Raw genomic sequence first — 14,919 nt, 5'->3', positions numbered from 1 at the left:
TTATTTAGATTTATTTATTTGATTATGTCATATTTGACCTGCCATAGTTCCCAGCTAAAAGTTGAACATAAAATAACATTTTGTCAACTAATAATATTTGGGGAAAATCTGTCCATGTTGAAAATAATTTATGGCTTAACCGAGAGGTGTCAAACTCATTTTAGATCGAGGGCCACATGGAGAAAAATCTACTCCTAAGTCGGACGGACTGGTAAAATCACGGCAGGATAACTTAAAAATAAAGACAACTTCAGATTGTTTTCGTTGTTTAAAAATAGAACGAGCACATTCTGAAAATGTACAAATCATAATGTTGTTGGGGTTTATTTTACACTTACATGTTTCGGTTAATAGTATTCTATCTTTATTTGTCGTTATTTATATTTTTCTGAATAAATAATGTGATAATGTTCATCAGTCAACTCATTGGTGTTCATTTTCAATCCATCAAGATAAAAAAATAATATCAAAATCAAATTACAGGATGTTATGTATGTAGTTTGCTTATTTTCCTTGACTGGTGCACTAACATCATGTGGGTTTTTTTGTTTTTTTTAAATATGTAGCATCATCTACAAAGATACAAATAATTGCTATTGCGACATCTAGTGGACACATTTAGAACAGCAGTTTCTTTCATTCAAAAATTTCGGCTCATTTTTATACTTAGCAAACTCATCCCACGGGCCGGATAAAACCTGTTCGCGGGCCTGATCCGGCACACGGGCCGTACCTTTGATACCACTGGCTTAACCGTAGTTATTATTTTTGAAAAAGCTGTCATTAAGACTACAATAATATAATGAACATATTATGAAATGAAAACGTGTAATAAAGTGTCCAGTCAGTGATCTGAGTGTGATGTCTTATTCACGAAATACAGAATCCATTCAAATGTGAGGTTCATATACCTTCAGGGAAGAGCGTGGCGCTGTATTGAATAAGAGGCTCGATAACCGTCACCACCTGGACAGAGGAGGCGGACGCCATGTCCAGCTGGGGAATCTCCCTGAAGAGGACAGAAAAAAGTTGGGGACGTTTGGTTGAAGATGACATAGAAATACCAGCTCAAGTTACCCCTCTGCTGGGGGTCGCAGCAGGTTGGGCCCCAGGACGATGGCGATGTTACTGGGGGTCATCTTGTTGGCAGACTGCTCCTCGGACAGCCGGGACAAGAACTGGACTAGATAACTGGTCAAAAGTTGTCCAGTTAGTTTGGCTAAGTCTTCATTGTTTACAAGTGTACAAAATGTACTCGTCTCTGTGTCCTTTTGACTGTTTCTGATGACATATACCTGAGGTTGTTGTAGTTTTCTGCCGGCAGTTTCTTCAGCAGCGCTCGGAACGTCTCCAGCTTCTCACTGACATCTTTTTCACTGTGGAAACATCAACTCTTAAATCCCGGAAACAGCCCGATGCTTGAGGTTCATATGTAGTGTTCTTACGCACCCTGCTGCTTTAAACCAGTCGTCGTAGAGTTCAAAGGTCATTAGAGGTTCAGGAAGTTCTCGCAGGTAACACTTCAGTGCTCCTGTTGGGGTCATTTCAGATAGAAAGAGAACATTGTTTGTTATATCGAGTATAAATGGATGATGGTTGGTTAGAACCCAGCAGGCACAATACGTTACGACAACATTGAGAACTTGTTGGATTAGGTCCTGACCTTGAGCAGCTCAAACCTAATGTAACTCGGTGGCCTAGTGGTTAGAGTGTCCGCCCTGAGTTCAGTAGGTTGTGAGTTCAAACCCCAGCCGAGTCATACCAAAGACTTATAAAATAGGACCCATTATCTCCCTGCTTGGCACTAAGCATCAAGGGTTGGAATTGGGGGTTAGATCACCAAAAATGATTCCCGGGCGTGGCACCGCTGCTGCTCACTGCTCCCCTCACCTCCCAGGGGGTGAACAAGTGGATGGGTCAAATGCAGAGGACAAAATTTCACCACACCTAGTGTGTGTGTGTGACAATCATTGGTACTTCAACTTTAACTTAAACATGCTTTTTTGGCAACGCTTAATCTCATTTTTAAACCTTTTATTGATCAACTTGTGAAGAAACTAAAACTGAAATTGTTTTTTTTCTTCCGTAATAAGAGATGAAGTGAAGTGAATTACATTTTATATAGCGCTTTTTCTCAAGTGACTCAAAGCGCTTTACATTGTGAAACCCAATATCTAAGTTACATTTAAACCAGTGTGGGTGGCACTGGGAGCAGGTGGGTAAAGTGTCTTGCCCAAGGACACAACAGCAGTGATTAGGATGGCAGAAGCGGGGATCGAACCTGCAACCCTCAAGTTGCTGGCACGGCCGCTCTACCAACCGAGCTATACCGCCCCAAAAGATGTTTTTCTTTTGGTGTAAAAAAACGCCTTGTCTCTGCCACATTTTTATCTGTGCTAGATTATGGTGATCTTTTTTATACGAATGCTACTCATTCCTGTCTTTAGATGGTGGACTGTGTTTACCATGCTTCTTTGAGATTTATCACAAACTGTAGAGCCATGACACACCCTTGTGACTTGCACTCTCGGGTGTGATGAAGACAGTGTCACTGGTACCTTTTTATTTACAAGTTCTCTTCTGGGACTATTGCCCGGATATATTTGTGCATTGATTTCACAGAGAAGTACGGATTCTTATGCACTGAGATCCAACGATCATCTGTCCCTTTTGCTGGCACTGAGCTGGGGAAAAAATATTTTGTCTATGCAGCTCCTTGTCCTTGCAGCATGCTACAAAGAGACTGGAAGCTGACTGAATGTTTATCCTTAAATGCTTTTAAATCGAAACTAAGAGCCTTTGAAGGAGCCTCAGGTATCTGTAACTGTTTTACTTGATGTCCATCCTGTCATTTTAATGTGTAATGTGAATGTGATTTCGCCAGGACTCCCTTGAAAAAGAGGTTCTTAATCTCAATGGGATTGTTTTCCTGGTTAAATAAAGGTTAAATAAATCAATAAAAAAATCTATATTTTGTTCTGACGTTGATTTGACAATTTAATTTTGGTCATTTCCCTACCAATATTCTACAACACAAATCCTATCCTGTCCTATCTTTCCGATTGTATTGTACCATATGTCCCGGCAAGAAATCTGCGTTCAAAGAACTCTGGCTTATTAGTGATTCCCAGAGCTCAAAAAAAGTCTGCGGGCTATACAGCCTTTTCTATTCGGGCTCCAGTACTATGGAATGCTAGAGATGCTACCTCAGTAAAAGCATTTAAGTCCCATCTTAAAACTCATTTATATACTCTAGCCTTTAAATAGACCCCCTTTTTAGACCAGTTGATCTGCCGTTTCTTTTCTTTTCTGCTCTGCCCCCCTCTCCCTTGTGGAAAGGGGGGCACAGGTCCGGTGGCCATGGATGAAGTGCTGGCTGTCCAGAGTCGGGACCCGGGGTGGACCGCTCGCCTGTGCATCGGTTGGGGACATCTCTGCGCTGCTGACCTGTCTCCGTTTGGGATGGTCTCCTGCTGGCCCCACTATGGACTGGACTCTCACTATTATGTTAGATCCACTATGGACTAGATTTTCACAATATTATGCTAGACCCACTCGATGTCCATTGCATCCGGTCTCCCCTAGAGGGGGGGGGGGTCACCCACATCTGCAGTCCTCTCCAAGGTTTCTCTTTTATAAATAAAGTTGATTTGATTTGATTTGATTGTCATTCTCATTGACATCCCACTGGGTTGAGTTTTTCCTTGCCCTTATGTGGGATCTGAACCGAGGATGTCGTTGTGGCTTGTGCAGCCCTTTGAGACACGTGTGATTTAGGGCTATATAAATAAACATTGATTGAAATACAACTTTGCAACAACATGCTTTTTGATGACGTTTATTCAATGTCAGGTTGTGACGTGGATTTGAACATTGAAATTTGGTCATTTCCCAACCACCAACGTGGATCCAACGTTAGACATCAACGTTGTCTCATTTTACAAATACAACTATTTTGTAACTTTGTTTCAGAGTTGGTTTTAAAGGACATGTATGTATGTATAATCAACATTGCATCAATGTCTTGTGGCTGCTGGAAAAGCTCTTTACTTACCAGCCACAGCGTGGGGATCCATTCTGAACTCGCTATGGTCGACCACCCCATGATCCATACACGTCTTCAGCCTCTTCACCACAGAGGCGGCAGCCGCTAGCCGAAATAAACCCTGAGACGGCAGAGAAGGAGAGGAGGTGGAAGCAGGAAGGCATTTGGTCACTTCTTATACCTTCATTAGACACATGAAAACGTGATCCCACCTCTTCGCGCATTCCTGTTCTGAGAAGCATGTGAATACACTCTTGGATGGGGGCAGCGATCTCCCTGTTGCTTTCATGCAGATGAGAGGCTAGAGACTCCCCAAAAACCTTTTGTCGAAAGAGGTTCCCTGGTGGCTCTGCAGCACATCACATAATTCACATTCAAATCTAGTTAAATATTTTTTTTGTTACCAAAATTATCGGTTGAATACAGAATCTATGTGGTATTTTAAGACACTTTGTTATGAGTTAGTACAAAAAAAAACATTTTTCTTCTTTTTTATAATCTGATAAATAGTAAACTTATCAATTGAATTATTATAGAAAGGTATGAAAGATCAAGTTATTGTCATAATTTTTTATTTCATAAAGAAGTATTCATAAAAACTATAATTACCTAAATCAATACCAAACTGTATATTTTATAATAGTTTTTTATTTTGTAAAAATTATTAACATTAAATTGAATATATTAATATTAAAATACAACTGTTTTTATTTTTTATATTTGTAAGTATTGTAACTAAATTAATTACTTAAATTAATATTAAAAGCCATAATAATAAAATATTATTTTAAAAGCTTTTTATTTTGTAAAAAAAAAAAAAAATTTATGTATAATTAAATTAATACTCAAGGTATAAAAAAAACATTTATTTTTTTTCATTCCATAAAAATTATTGACACTAAATGTGTTAAATTAATATTAAAAGTTGTAAAAAATACAATTTTTTTTCATAGTTTGTTGTGTAATTTATTTAATCTGATAAAATGTATTTAAACAAAAAAATAAAAAAAATAAAGATTATATATATATATATATATATATATATATATATATATATATATATATATATATATATATATATATATATATATATATATATATATATATATATATATATATATATGTATATATATATATATATATACACGGTATATATGTTTATATATATATATATATATATATATATATATATATATATATATATATATATATATATATATATATATTCAATTACATTTTAAAAATGAAGTGAGTCATTATTTTTTATTAGAATCAGCATTTGAGCTTTGTTTATTATCCCTATTGCTCTGTTTATTTTAATTGAGTTAAATAACATTTTTATGCCAATGCTAATATAGGCCAATATATAGCTTTTTTATAGCTGTTTGACAAGAATTATTTTTCTAAAGCTTACTCTGAAGACTTCTGGTGTCCCTCAGGGATAGGATCGCCCACCTCACACTTTGAAAAGCTTTTATGTGGATCGTGCCCGGGTTGAAACTTACGTTAAAAGGATCCAAAAGGGATGCTCATAAAAGTGTCATTAATCAGAAATATATTTTTCTTTACTTTTAACTCTTGGCATCTTTGAACAACTTCAGATCTATCTATTGATAAAAACGTTCTATTACGTTCATGGCTTCTTTTTTTTTTATGTTTTATGGTCTTTTCGTCAACATAACTGTTTTATTATGATAGGAAAATGCAAAATATGCAATATTTCTAAAAAATAAGTTGCCCAGTGGAATATTTGAGGTTGGGTAATTGCAGCCTTGAATAGGTCAATAATTTATGACAACATGAATTGTGATACAGTAGACAAGTAGACCACAACATATTATATTTACAGTGCCTTATGAGCTAGGAAGAGACAGAAAGCAGGCAGGATTTGGTTGAGTTTGTTGAGTTCATACAAGTCTTTTATATATCGACCATGTTATTTATAACTGCACAAGATCAGCTCCATTGCATTTCAGCATTTCAGCGGTTTAATGGCAATTTAACTCATCAAAGCTCTGAAAATTATGCTCATGGCTCATGCTATGTGGTGGTTAAGAGGCACAATTAGACCAAAACAATATTTTCTTGTTTTTCAATCTGCAAGAATAAGAATCATTTGGTTTTCATGGAAAAAGCAGAGTAACATAGCAGGATTACGCTCTCTGTTGAAAAATTGCGGCTATAATGGGAGTCAATGGGGCTGAAAGAGGTTTTGAGAGAAAGTGTGTAAACTTTGTCTTTTTCTAACAATGTTGCAATTAAAAACACAATACAATTATATATCAAAATTTCTTAAAAACTGTTTGGCAAAATGTCAGACTACTGTAACCTTCAAACTGAACAATCACATCACATAAGGAACACATGTAATGATTGTTTTGGGCTCCCTATGTGCACAAAGGTTAAACACATCTTATCTATTTTTTTAATGGATTGTTTGTATGGCATAAAGAAGTCACAGGCACTGACCTTTGTGGTTGTGATTCTCTTTGAGTTCGCATATATTTCTATCCAGGAATTCGTGTGAATGTTTGTGGTATTCCGCTTGCAGCTCCAAAAGCTACAGTTAGGAGAACATGAAGTTCACTAACATTCATGCATAGATCCCATTGTGCTCCCGATTTCTACAAACAAGCAACATCCATTTAAGGATTCCAACCTACGCGAATGAAGTAGCTGGCGTAGTCATCTTCTTTGGTTGCAAAGTGATACAAATCTGCTGAATACTGATTCTGCAAAGACAAAAGCGACAAACATGTGAAAGGTGCAACCCCAAATTAGAGTTGATGGCGTTCTTTTGAAAAATGAACACCGGTGCCTTGATGGTCTCCAACTTCCTCCAAGCTTCTTCTTCTTCATCCTTGAGTCCATCCTGCTTTGCCTGTGGACCGGTGCTACCCTGGCTCCTGAGAGTGGTGAAAATATGCAACAATAATTGGCAAACATGCTGCAAAAAGATGGGTTCAAATTTTAAACCGAGGAAATGCAACCTGAGTCGTGCATTATTCCAGTCTGTGTTGAGCTTTGCAAAGTGCTTCTTGTTTTTGAGGATCTCTGGTAGTTCATCCTTGAGGACGAACGAGATGAGAGATCGGTCAAATATATTTATTAAATATGTCTACAATGACAAAAACATCTGTGTAATCACCTCACTGAGTTTATTCAACGGCTCCAACACTTGCTTCTCCATTTTCATCTCATAGTCTGCGAGCAGGGTGGCTAACTTCTTCTCCATAAAGCAACACATCTCCAGCACCCTCCTGCCACACACACACACCCACACACACACACACACACTCACACACACACACACACACACACACACACACACATATACACAAATGATTAAACCACTTAAGTTAAATCCAAACTAAAATTCAAAGTTCTAATTTCTCTTGAAGTAGGTAATGATCAAACTACACCGATGACAACTACAGTACAAGTAACCACAATTTATTATAACAGAGGTTCTTAACCTTTTTGACCTCGGGGCCCAACTTTTCCTCTACACAGGGGTCGAGGGCCCACTCAAATAATGACACTGAATTAAGTAGAGTTTATAGGTCTTCTATTTTGTGCTAGACACAGCCTCGTCCAATGCAATCATACTTAGTATACCAAGGTTCGACTCACTAAGATGTATGATATATATATATATATATTAACACTGAATTACTCATCTTATTCTTGATTTTAATTGTATTCCATAATTATATCTAACCTACTTACAGTTTACAACCTTATCAAATAATATGTAAGCATGTGTTAATCACAAAGATTATTATTTATTTAACACAGAAACCTTAGGTCAGGCTGAATCGAAAAATAAGTACTAACCAAATATACTGCATAAGTAAGGACCGATGAAAAATATGTTTCCATGCATTTATGTTGTGTTAAAAGAATAAAACTAAATTGATAAGGAATTTGTTTCTTAGATAAATTGTCAATAAAATTAAAATCCAAATGACTCCACTTTAGTTTTATTTTTTGCGCTTAAGAAAGAGGGAATTGCACTTTTTTTTGCCTATTATTCACAATCAGTATGAGAGACAAGAACACACATGTGGGGGTATTTTAGGATCCTAAAGATGATTTAAAAAAACGCTTGGAAGATGCGGCTTATGGAAGTCAGCGTTGTGGCCTTCAAAGCCGTCTAATACAACTTCCAAACCCTCCATCAACGTTTTGTATACACTCTTCCAGTCTATATATAATATAGTAACAGACACGTTCATAACAATATGTAATATGTACAACATTTACCATATTTTGATCATTTTATGCATTACCGGAACTTGCAGACTCCAAACATCCCAGAACAAGCTAGTCAGATTACTTCTAGACCTCCACCCCAGATCCCACCTCACTCCTACCCACTTCTCCAAAGTGGGCTGGCTCAGGGTGGAGGACAGAGTAAAACAACTTGCACTGAGCCTAGTCTATAAAATCCGCTACACCTGCCTGATACCGAAGTACATGTCAAACTACTTCCTTAACGTAAATGACCGCCATAACCACAACACCAGGGGGGGCTCCACTAACCACGTTAAACCCAGATTCCGATCTAGCAAAGGTCTTAACTCATTCTCTTTCTATGCCATATCAATGTGGAATGCGCTCCCAACAGGTATAAAAGAAAGGGCATCTCTATCCTCCTTCAAAACCGCAATAAAAGTACACCTCCAGGCAACTTCAACCCTAAACTAACACCCTCCCCGGATTGTTAATAATCAAATGTAAACAATCAAATGCAGATACTTTTTCTTATGCCTTCTGATCTCTCTCTCTCTCTCTCTATGTCCACTACTTGCTGTACATATCCTACCAAGTCAGACCTACACTGTTTCAATATCCATTTTTCTGTTCTCAATTGTTGATGACTGATGATAACAACCAAACCTGAGCCCCCCCCCCCCCCCCCCCCCCCACACTCCGAATTGTAAATAATGTAAATAATTCAATGTATACACCCTGATGATTATCTTGTGTGATGACTGTATTATGATGATAGTATATATGATAGTATATATCTGTATCATGAATCAATTCAAGTGGACCCCGACTTAAACAAGTTGAAAAACGTATTCGGGTGTTACCATTTAGTGGTCAATTGTACGGAATATCTACTTCACTGTGCAACCTACTAATAAAAGTCTCAATCAATCAATCAATTGTTCAACCAAATACCACAATTTCTGTTTTATTTTTTTTCAAGTATACAAAATTGTGGCCCCAACCATTCCTGTGCATCATGCATATGCAGAGTATAGTCACCCTCTTTGGCACTTAAACCTTTTTTTAGTCCCATGGCTATGCTTGCTAGTAAGCAATGCATTTCTTAAAAAATGCACTAACGGTTAGTCAGCAGCAGAGTTTGATACAACACAAGGATGGGACTACTTTCTCAACGCAGGGGTTCTTAACCTTTTTCACCTCGGGGACCAACTTTTCCACTAATTAGGGGGCACTGAATTAATAATCATACTCTTGATTTTATTCATATTCAATATTTATATCCAATGTACTTACAGTTTAACATGATTGACCTTGTCAAATGATATGAAGCCATGTGTTAATCACAAAGATTAGTATTTATTTAACACATAAACCTTAGGCTTAGGTCAGGCTGATTAGAAGTACTAACCAAATATACAGCATAACAAAGGACTCATAAATAACTGACAAAAAAAATGTACAAATATTTATGTTGTGCTAAAATAAAATGAATAATAACAAATATGTTTCTTAACTATTCTGTCAGTAAAAATGAAAGTGCAAAGGAAAATACAGCCTCACCACTAAAGTTGGTTATTGTACCAGACGTACCAAAATTCCGTGTCTACTCTCTCGATATTGTCAGAGCATACGCCGCCTTTTGCGGAAACTCCCGTTGGACAGAACAAACAGAAAACTGCACGGCTCTATGGTGTTGTTCTGCTTTTGTACACAGCTCCACCTTGGCTGAGGTCTGCGCTCGGCAAAGAGTCTTTTTGATGTAGAAGTGAAAACGTGGGGGGCCGTCGCACTGAGTCAGGAGGTTATCACATGGGGGTGCAAAAACAGCATAGGGGGAAGTGAAGTGCTCACCTGATGGGAGACTCTGCATCAAAGTCTTTGAAGCTTTCCGCCATGCTGATTGACAGCAGCATCAGAGGAAGCTTCTTCTGCAAGGACACACACTTTCTATTCAGAGTGCATGCACAGTTGTTCCATCATGGCCGACGTACCATCCGTTTTTCAGCATCCAGTCCTGTCTGACTCTGCATGCAGCCCAGCAGCTTCTTGTGGAGCATCTGTGCCGCTCTCTTGGCTGGTTCCACCCGCTGCTCCACCTGAAATAAAAGACACATAAACACTTGTATTAATGGAGTTCTGGTTCTATTAGGCTACAAGTGACTGGTACTCTCCCCCATAACAAGAGCAGAAGAAAACATTTTGTCGTTTCTCACCACAACCAGGTCTTCATGTAGAAGCTCGCTGACATCATGTGACCTGCAGATGTTAACATTGGCTTAGTGAGTGAATTACTGCGTGAAGTCGGCAGTTATCCCACGTAAGAAGATGAGCAGCTGGGCGGTGTCACGTACATCACAGGTCTCATTCAAAGCCAGCGAAAAACAGTCAAAGTCTCCGGGCATATCAGCGCAACAGAGTCCAATAAGCACTCCTTAATAAACTCTCTGTCGGAAAACACCTTACTTTTTCTGGCGATTTTCTGAGAAATGACGAAACTTGTCCTGATGGCTGCATCTCTGGGGGTGTGAAATATGGCAAAAAGTCCTTGTTGGGTTTGCAGTTTTACCATCAACGCATCAGCCTCCCTTGCGCGCGCTTCATCAGACAGATTCCGGTATTTTTCCTCGTGCTTCGTCATGTAGTGGCGATTCAAATTATATTCTTTAAACACAGCAACCTGTGTATCACAAATTAAGCACACGGCTTTACCTTTAATTTCTGTAAAGAAATATTTGGCAGTCCATGTCTTGTTGAAAACACGCCATTCGTCATCAACTTTTCTTTTTTTAGCGTCTCATCACTTGTCGCTGTGCACCTTCACGCACAGGTTACACCCGGACATAAGCCCATAAATAACACTTTTCAAAATAAAAGCAGCACAGTTGTATTGCACGCACGACGTAGATGTTTTTTAAACTTTATTTTGTAATTTGTGATTGCCGCTGTTCACATTCACTCACGCGCATACGTCCATACGGAAGTAATACAAATCACGCTTTTCAAAACAAAAGCAGCACTGTTGTATTGCACACTCGACATAGATACTTTTTTAAATGTATTTTGTAATTTATGATTGGCCTCACGCGGGCTGGACAGGGACGCACAAAGAGCCGGATGTGGCCCGCGGGCCGCAGAATGCCCAGGTCTGATGTAAGCCCAAATCAAAACTGTTCTCGAGTTGCCAAGCCGGGCATATTTCGCACGAGAAATGCTGCCAAAAATGTATGCCGAAGTGAGGAAGAACATAGCCGCACAATTAAGTCTGGTCAGCTGACCAGAACCATACCTGTGTGACAGTCCATTACATCGTCGACTGGGAATTAAAAAGTTCCTGCCTGCAAATGTATTTTTTATCTGAGTTTGATACATTTTGTATTATTTGCACAGCTATGTTATTTATTTTAGGTAGAAATAATATTTTTCTATTTTATTTATGTTATGTAATTCTGTGCTACTTTTAAACAGTTTCTTTTATGTGCTGTTAATACCCATCTTGATTAATAAAACTGCCACTGACTGTTTACAGTACAGTTGTCATTCACTTCAATTTCAGTGAATATCGCTCAAAAATGAATATCTTTATATGTATACGTTCACTGGAAAATATATCGAGATATATATTGAATATAGAGTTTAAGTAAAAATATATCGAGATATAATTTTTCGTCCATATCGCCAAGCCCTAGTAACAGTTTTATTTTATGGACTAAGAAGCTCTTTTATTCATCTCTTGAGGCCTCGGTCAGGACAAATAATATTGCATCCGAATATCTTCGCCTCCCTTGCTCTACATGACAAGGTTGTCCTCTGAGGCCTTTACTTTTTGCTCTTGCCATTGAGCCTATGTCAATAGGGTTTTGTACTAAACCGCTTATTATGGACATTTTAAGACACAATGTGCAGGTGAAAGTCTCTCCCCGCAGATTAACTTCTATATGACATCCTCTCTCTGAAACCTAATCATCAGGTTGGAAATTTAGGGGTAATAATGGACTCAGACTTGAACTTTTAACAGCCACACTAAGTCAATAACATAAGCAGGTATTTGCTACCTAAAATACATTGCCAAAATCAAAGGAATAATATCTAAATCAGATTTAGAAAGACTAATCCATGCCTTTGTCTCCAGCAGGTTACACTACTGCAATGGCCTTCTCACTGGGCTCTCTAAACGAGCTGTAAAGTGCTGCAGTACATCCGGAATGCTGCTGCTCGAGTCTTGACTAGAATCAGGAAATATGACCATATTAGTCCGGTGCTTAGGTCACAGCACTGGCTTTCTGTTGCTCAGCGAACACGACAGCTTTGCTTGTGTACAAGTTTTTTCATGGTCCTGCACCAAAGCGCATATTAGAACCATATGAACCAACGTTTCAGTTTTATGCTGCTCAAATCTGAAACAATCATTCAGAAGGTGTGGAAACCAGCCTCAATTTTGGCAACGTTCAAATCCAGACAGGCAAAACTTTTTTTTGTATTAGTGCATAGAACAACTCAAAGTACTATCTACACACTTTGCTTTTAATTCATCCATCCATTTTCTAACGCTTGTCCCTTTCAGAGTCGCGGGGGTGCTGTTCAATTGATAATTATTTGTATGTTTTTACCCACCCAGGCATAATTGTATGCATCTGTAAAACACTTCAAATTATGTTCTATAAATAATCTTGCCTTGCCTATCATACTGCATCAAACCTTGCAGGACTTGCTTGTGCAGTTCAACAATCCTGTCATGTACTTTGCCCTCAGGAGGTCATGACCGTGTGGATGTCTGGCAGATAATGACACAAATTAGCGCATAATTTGTCAATGGTCTTAAAACTTCTGATCAGCTGATGAACAGCTTGTTTGAGGTAATTGTTGAATTCTATTTTTTTTTTTTTTTTTTTGCTTCTTCTTTCCTTTTGATGAGCTACTCTACTAGAATCCACCAGTGCAACATACTAATACGGATGTTCAGGAGTGTATATGGCATGTGAAACATCCAACAGTTTGGAGATTTGGCCACTTCCTTTTTTCAATGTCATTATTGAGAACCATTGACTAATAGTAACTAAAACTGTTTTTAACTTTTAAACTGTTTTTATCTAACAAACTGTTCTTAGGGTAATTTATATTTGCTTTTTAAATGTTATTTTTTAGTCTGTCCTTTGCCTCTATTTCTTTGTGGTGTACAGCCCTTTGTTTTTCAACTGTGCTGGTCTTTAAAGGGCTTTATAAATAAAGTTGGTATGGTATGGTATGGTATAAACTGAAATATGAAAAAACAACCAAAATAATGATGCCTCATCAAACTTTTGTATCGCTGTGCAATGTTTTGTAAGGATACGCGTACATAGCATCCGGAAAGTATTTACAGCTCTTCACTTTTTCCACATTTTGTTACTGTGACCCTGATTCCGAAATGAAATAATAAATTTTTGTCCTCAAATGTCTACACGTTACACCCATAATGACAATGTGAAAAATAAATTGTATTAATTTGCAAATGTATTAAAAGACAAAAATAAAAATCACATGTGTAGAGATGGAAACTAATCTGATGGAGCTTGAGAGGTGCTGCAAAGAGGAATGGGCGATACTGCCCAAAGGTAGGTGTGCCAAGCTTGTGGCATCGTATTCAAAAAGTCTTGAGGCTGAAATTGCTGCAAAAGGTGCATCAACAAAGTATTGAGCAATGGCTGTGAATACTTTAAACATGTTTTTTATTTTAGTTTTTAATGTTTAATACATTTTCAAAACTTAATAAAAACTTTTTACATTGTCATTATGGAGTATTGTATGTAGAATTTTGAGGGCAAAAATCAATTTATTCCATTTTGGAATAAGACTGTAACATAAAATGTGGAAAAAGTGAAGCGCTGTGAATACTTTCCGGATGCACTGTATACAACTTTACCCCAACAAGATGCCCTCATAATGTAATGCCTGTTGTTCAAAGTGACTGGCTTTGCGTGCCAGTGCGGTTTGTGTTTTGCAGATGCACACTGCACCGGTGTACAACCTCAAATTCAGAGGCAGAAACAGTGACACATGCTTCATGCAGTTTAAAGAATAGATAGAGAACATCTTTTCTTGCTAGTGACCTTTATAGGCCGCTGTCACTGCGCAAGAACAATACTGCATCAATTAATGTCATTGTGTGTATTGAATGTGGATTGCTCAGGTGTGTTTTGCACTACAGGACTATTTTTTTCTGAAATTTGTAAAACAGAAAAACAATGTCCGTCCACCGCAGACGACGCTGGATTTCAATAAGATATTGTACATAATGTCATACAAAAGTACAGAGCACTTGAGATTATTCCCAGCATACACTTTTGAATTTAAATGAATGTTTAAAAACAAAAAAGCATAACAGTATGATGAAGGTGGAAACTTACTTTGCAGAAGATCCAAGCTGCTTCAAAATGCTCAGAGACTGTCGGAGCATTTTGGCTGTTTCAGCAATAACTGACCCACTTAGTGACCCCCCCTCGCCCAGCAAAGGTCCAGCAGGTTACTACAGAAAACAGATTTTTTTTGTTTGGATTTTACCGTTTCGCTTTAGATTTCAGACGCGCGCTCTCAAGCTCTAGAACAGCTATGAGGAAGTTGCACACATGCAATTGTGAGCTGGAAGGGTTTTTTTTTCT

The 14,919-nt window shown here is 37.9% G+C and overlaps 1 protein-coding gene across 1 annotated transcript in view; it reads right to left on the bottom strand.

Moving 5' to 3' along the window:
• Positions 1 to 14,919, bottom strand: part of sh3bp1 (SH3-domain binding protein 1) — a 20,243-nt gene extending 5,324 nt beyond the window's left edge. The window contains exons 1-15 of the mRNA XM_061967328.2: positions 14,668 to 14,919; positions 10,498 to 10,540; positions 10,276 to 10,380; positions 10,136 to 10,212; positions 7,194 to 7,305; positions 7,036 to 7,112; positions 6,864 to 6,951; positions 6,709 to 6,777; positions 6,515 to 6,605; positions 4,258 to 4,394; positions 4,055 to 4,166; positions 1,450 to 1,531; positions 1,296 to 1,376; positions 1,078 to 1,191; positions 912 to 1,009 (exon numbers count right to left, since the gene is read on the bottom strand). Of these exons, the coding sequence (XP_061823312.1) occupies positions 912 to 1,009; positions 1,078 to 1,191; positions 1,296 to 1,376; positions 1,450 to 1,531; positions 4,055 to 4,166; positions 4,258 to 4,394; positions 6,515 to 6,605; positions 6,709 to 6,777; positions 6,864 to 6,951; positions 7,036 to 7,112; positions 7,194 to 7,305; positions 10,136 to 10,212; positions 10,276 to 10,380; positions 10,498 to 10,540; positions 14,668 to 14,717 (1,336 nt within the window). The 5' untranslated portion in view covers positions 14,718 to 14,919. The remainder of the gene's footprint in view (positions 1 to 911; positions 1,010 to 1,077; positions 1,192 to 1,295; positions 1,377 to 1,449; positions 1,532 to 4,054; positions 4,167 to 4,257; positions 4,395 to 6,514; positions 6,606 to 6,708; positions 6,778 to 6,863; positions 6,952 to 7,035; positions 7,113 to 7,193; positions 7,306 to 10,135; positions 10,213 to 10,275; positions 10,381 to 10,497; positions 10,541 to 14,667) is intronic.

The sequence above is a fragment of the Nerophis lumbriciformis genome, linkage group LG11, assembly GCF_033978685.3.
Source record: "Nerophis lumbriciformis linkage group LG11, RoL_Nlum_v2.1, whole genome shotgun sequence".
NCBI classification, from domain to species: domain Eukaryota; kingdom Metazoa; phylum Chordata; class Actinopteri; order Syngnathiformes; family Syngnathidae; genus Nerophis; species Nerophis lumbriciformis.
Note: the sequence above shows the minus strand (reverse complement) of the source record. Positions and strands in the feature narration are given on the sequence as shown.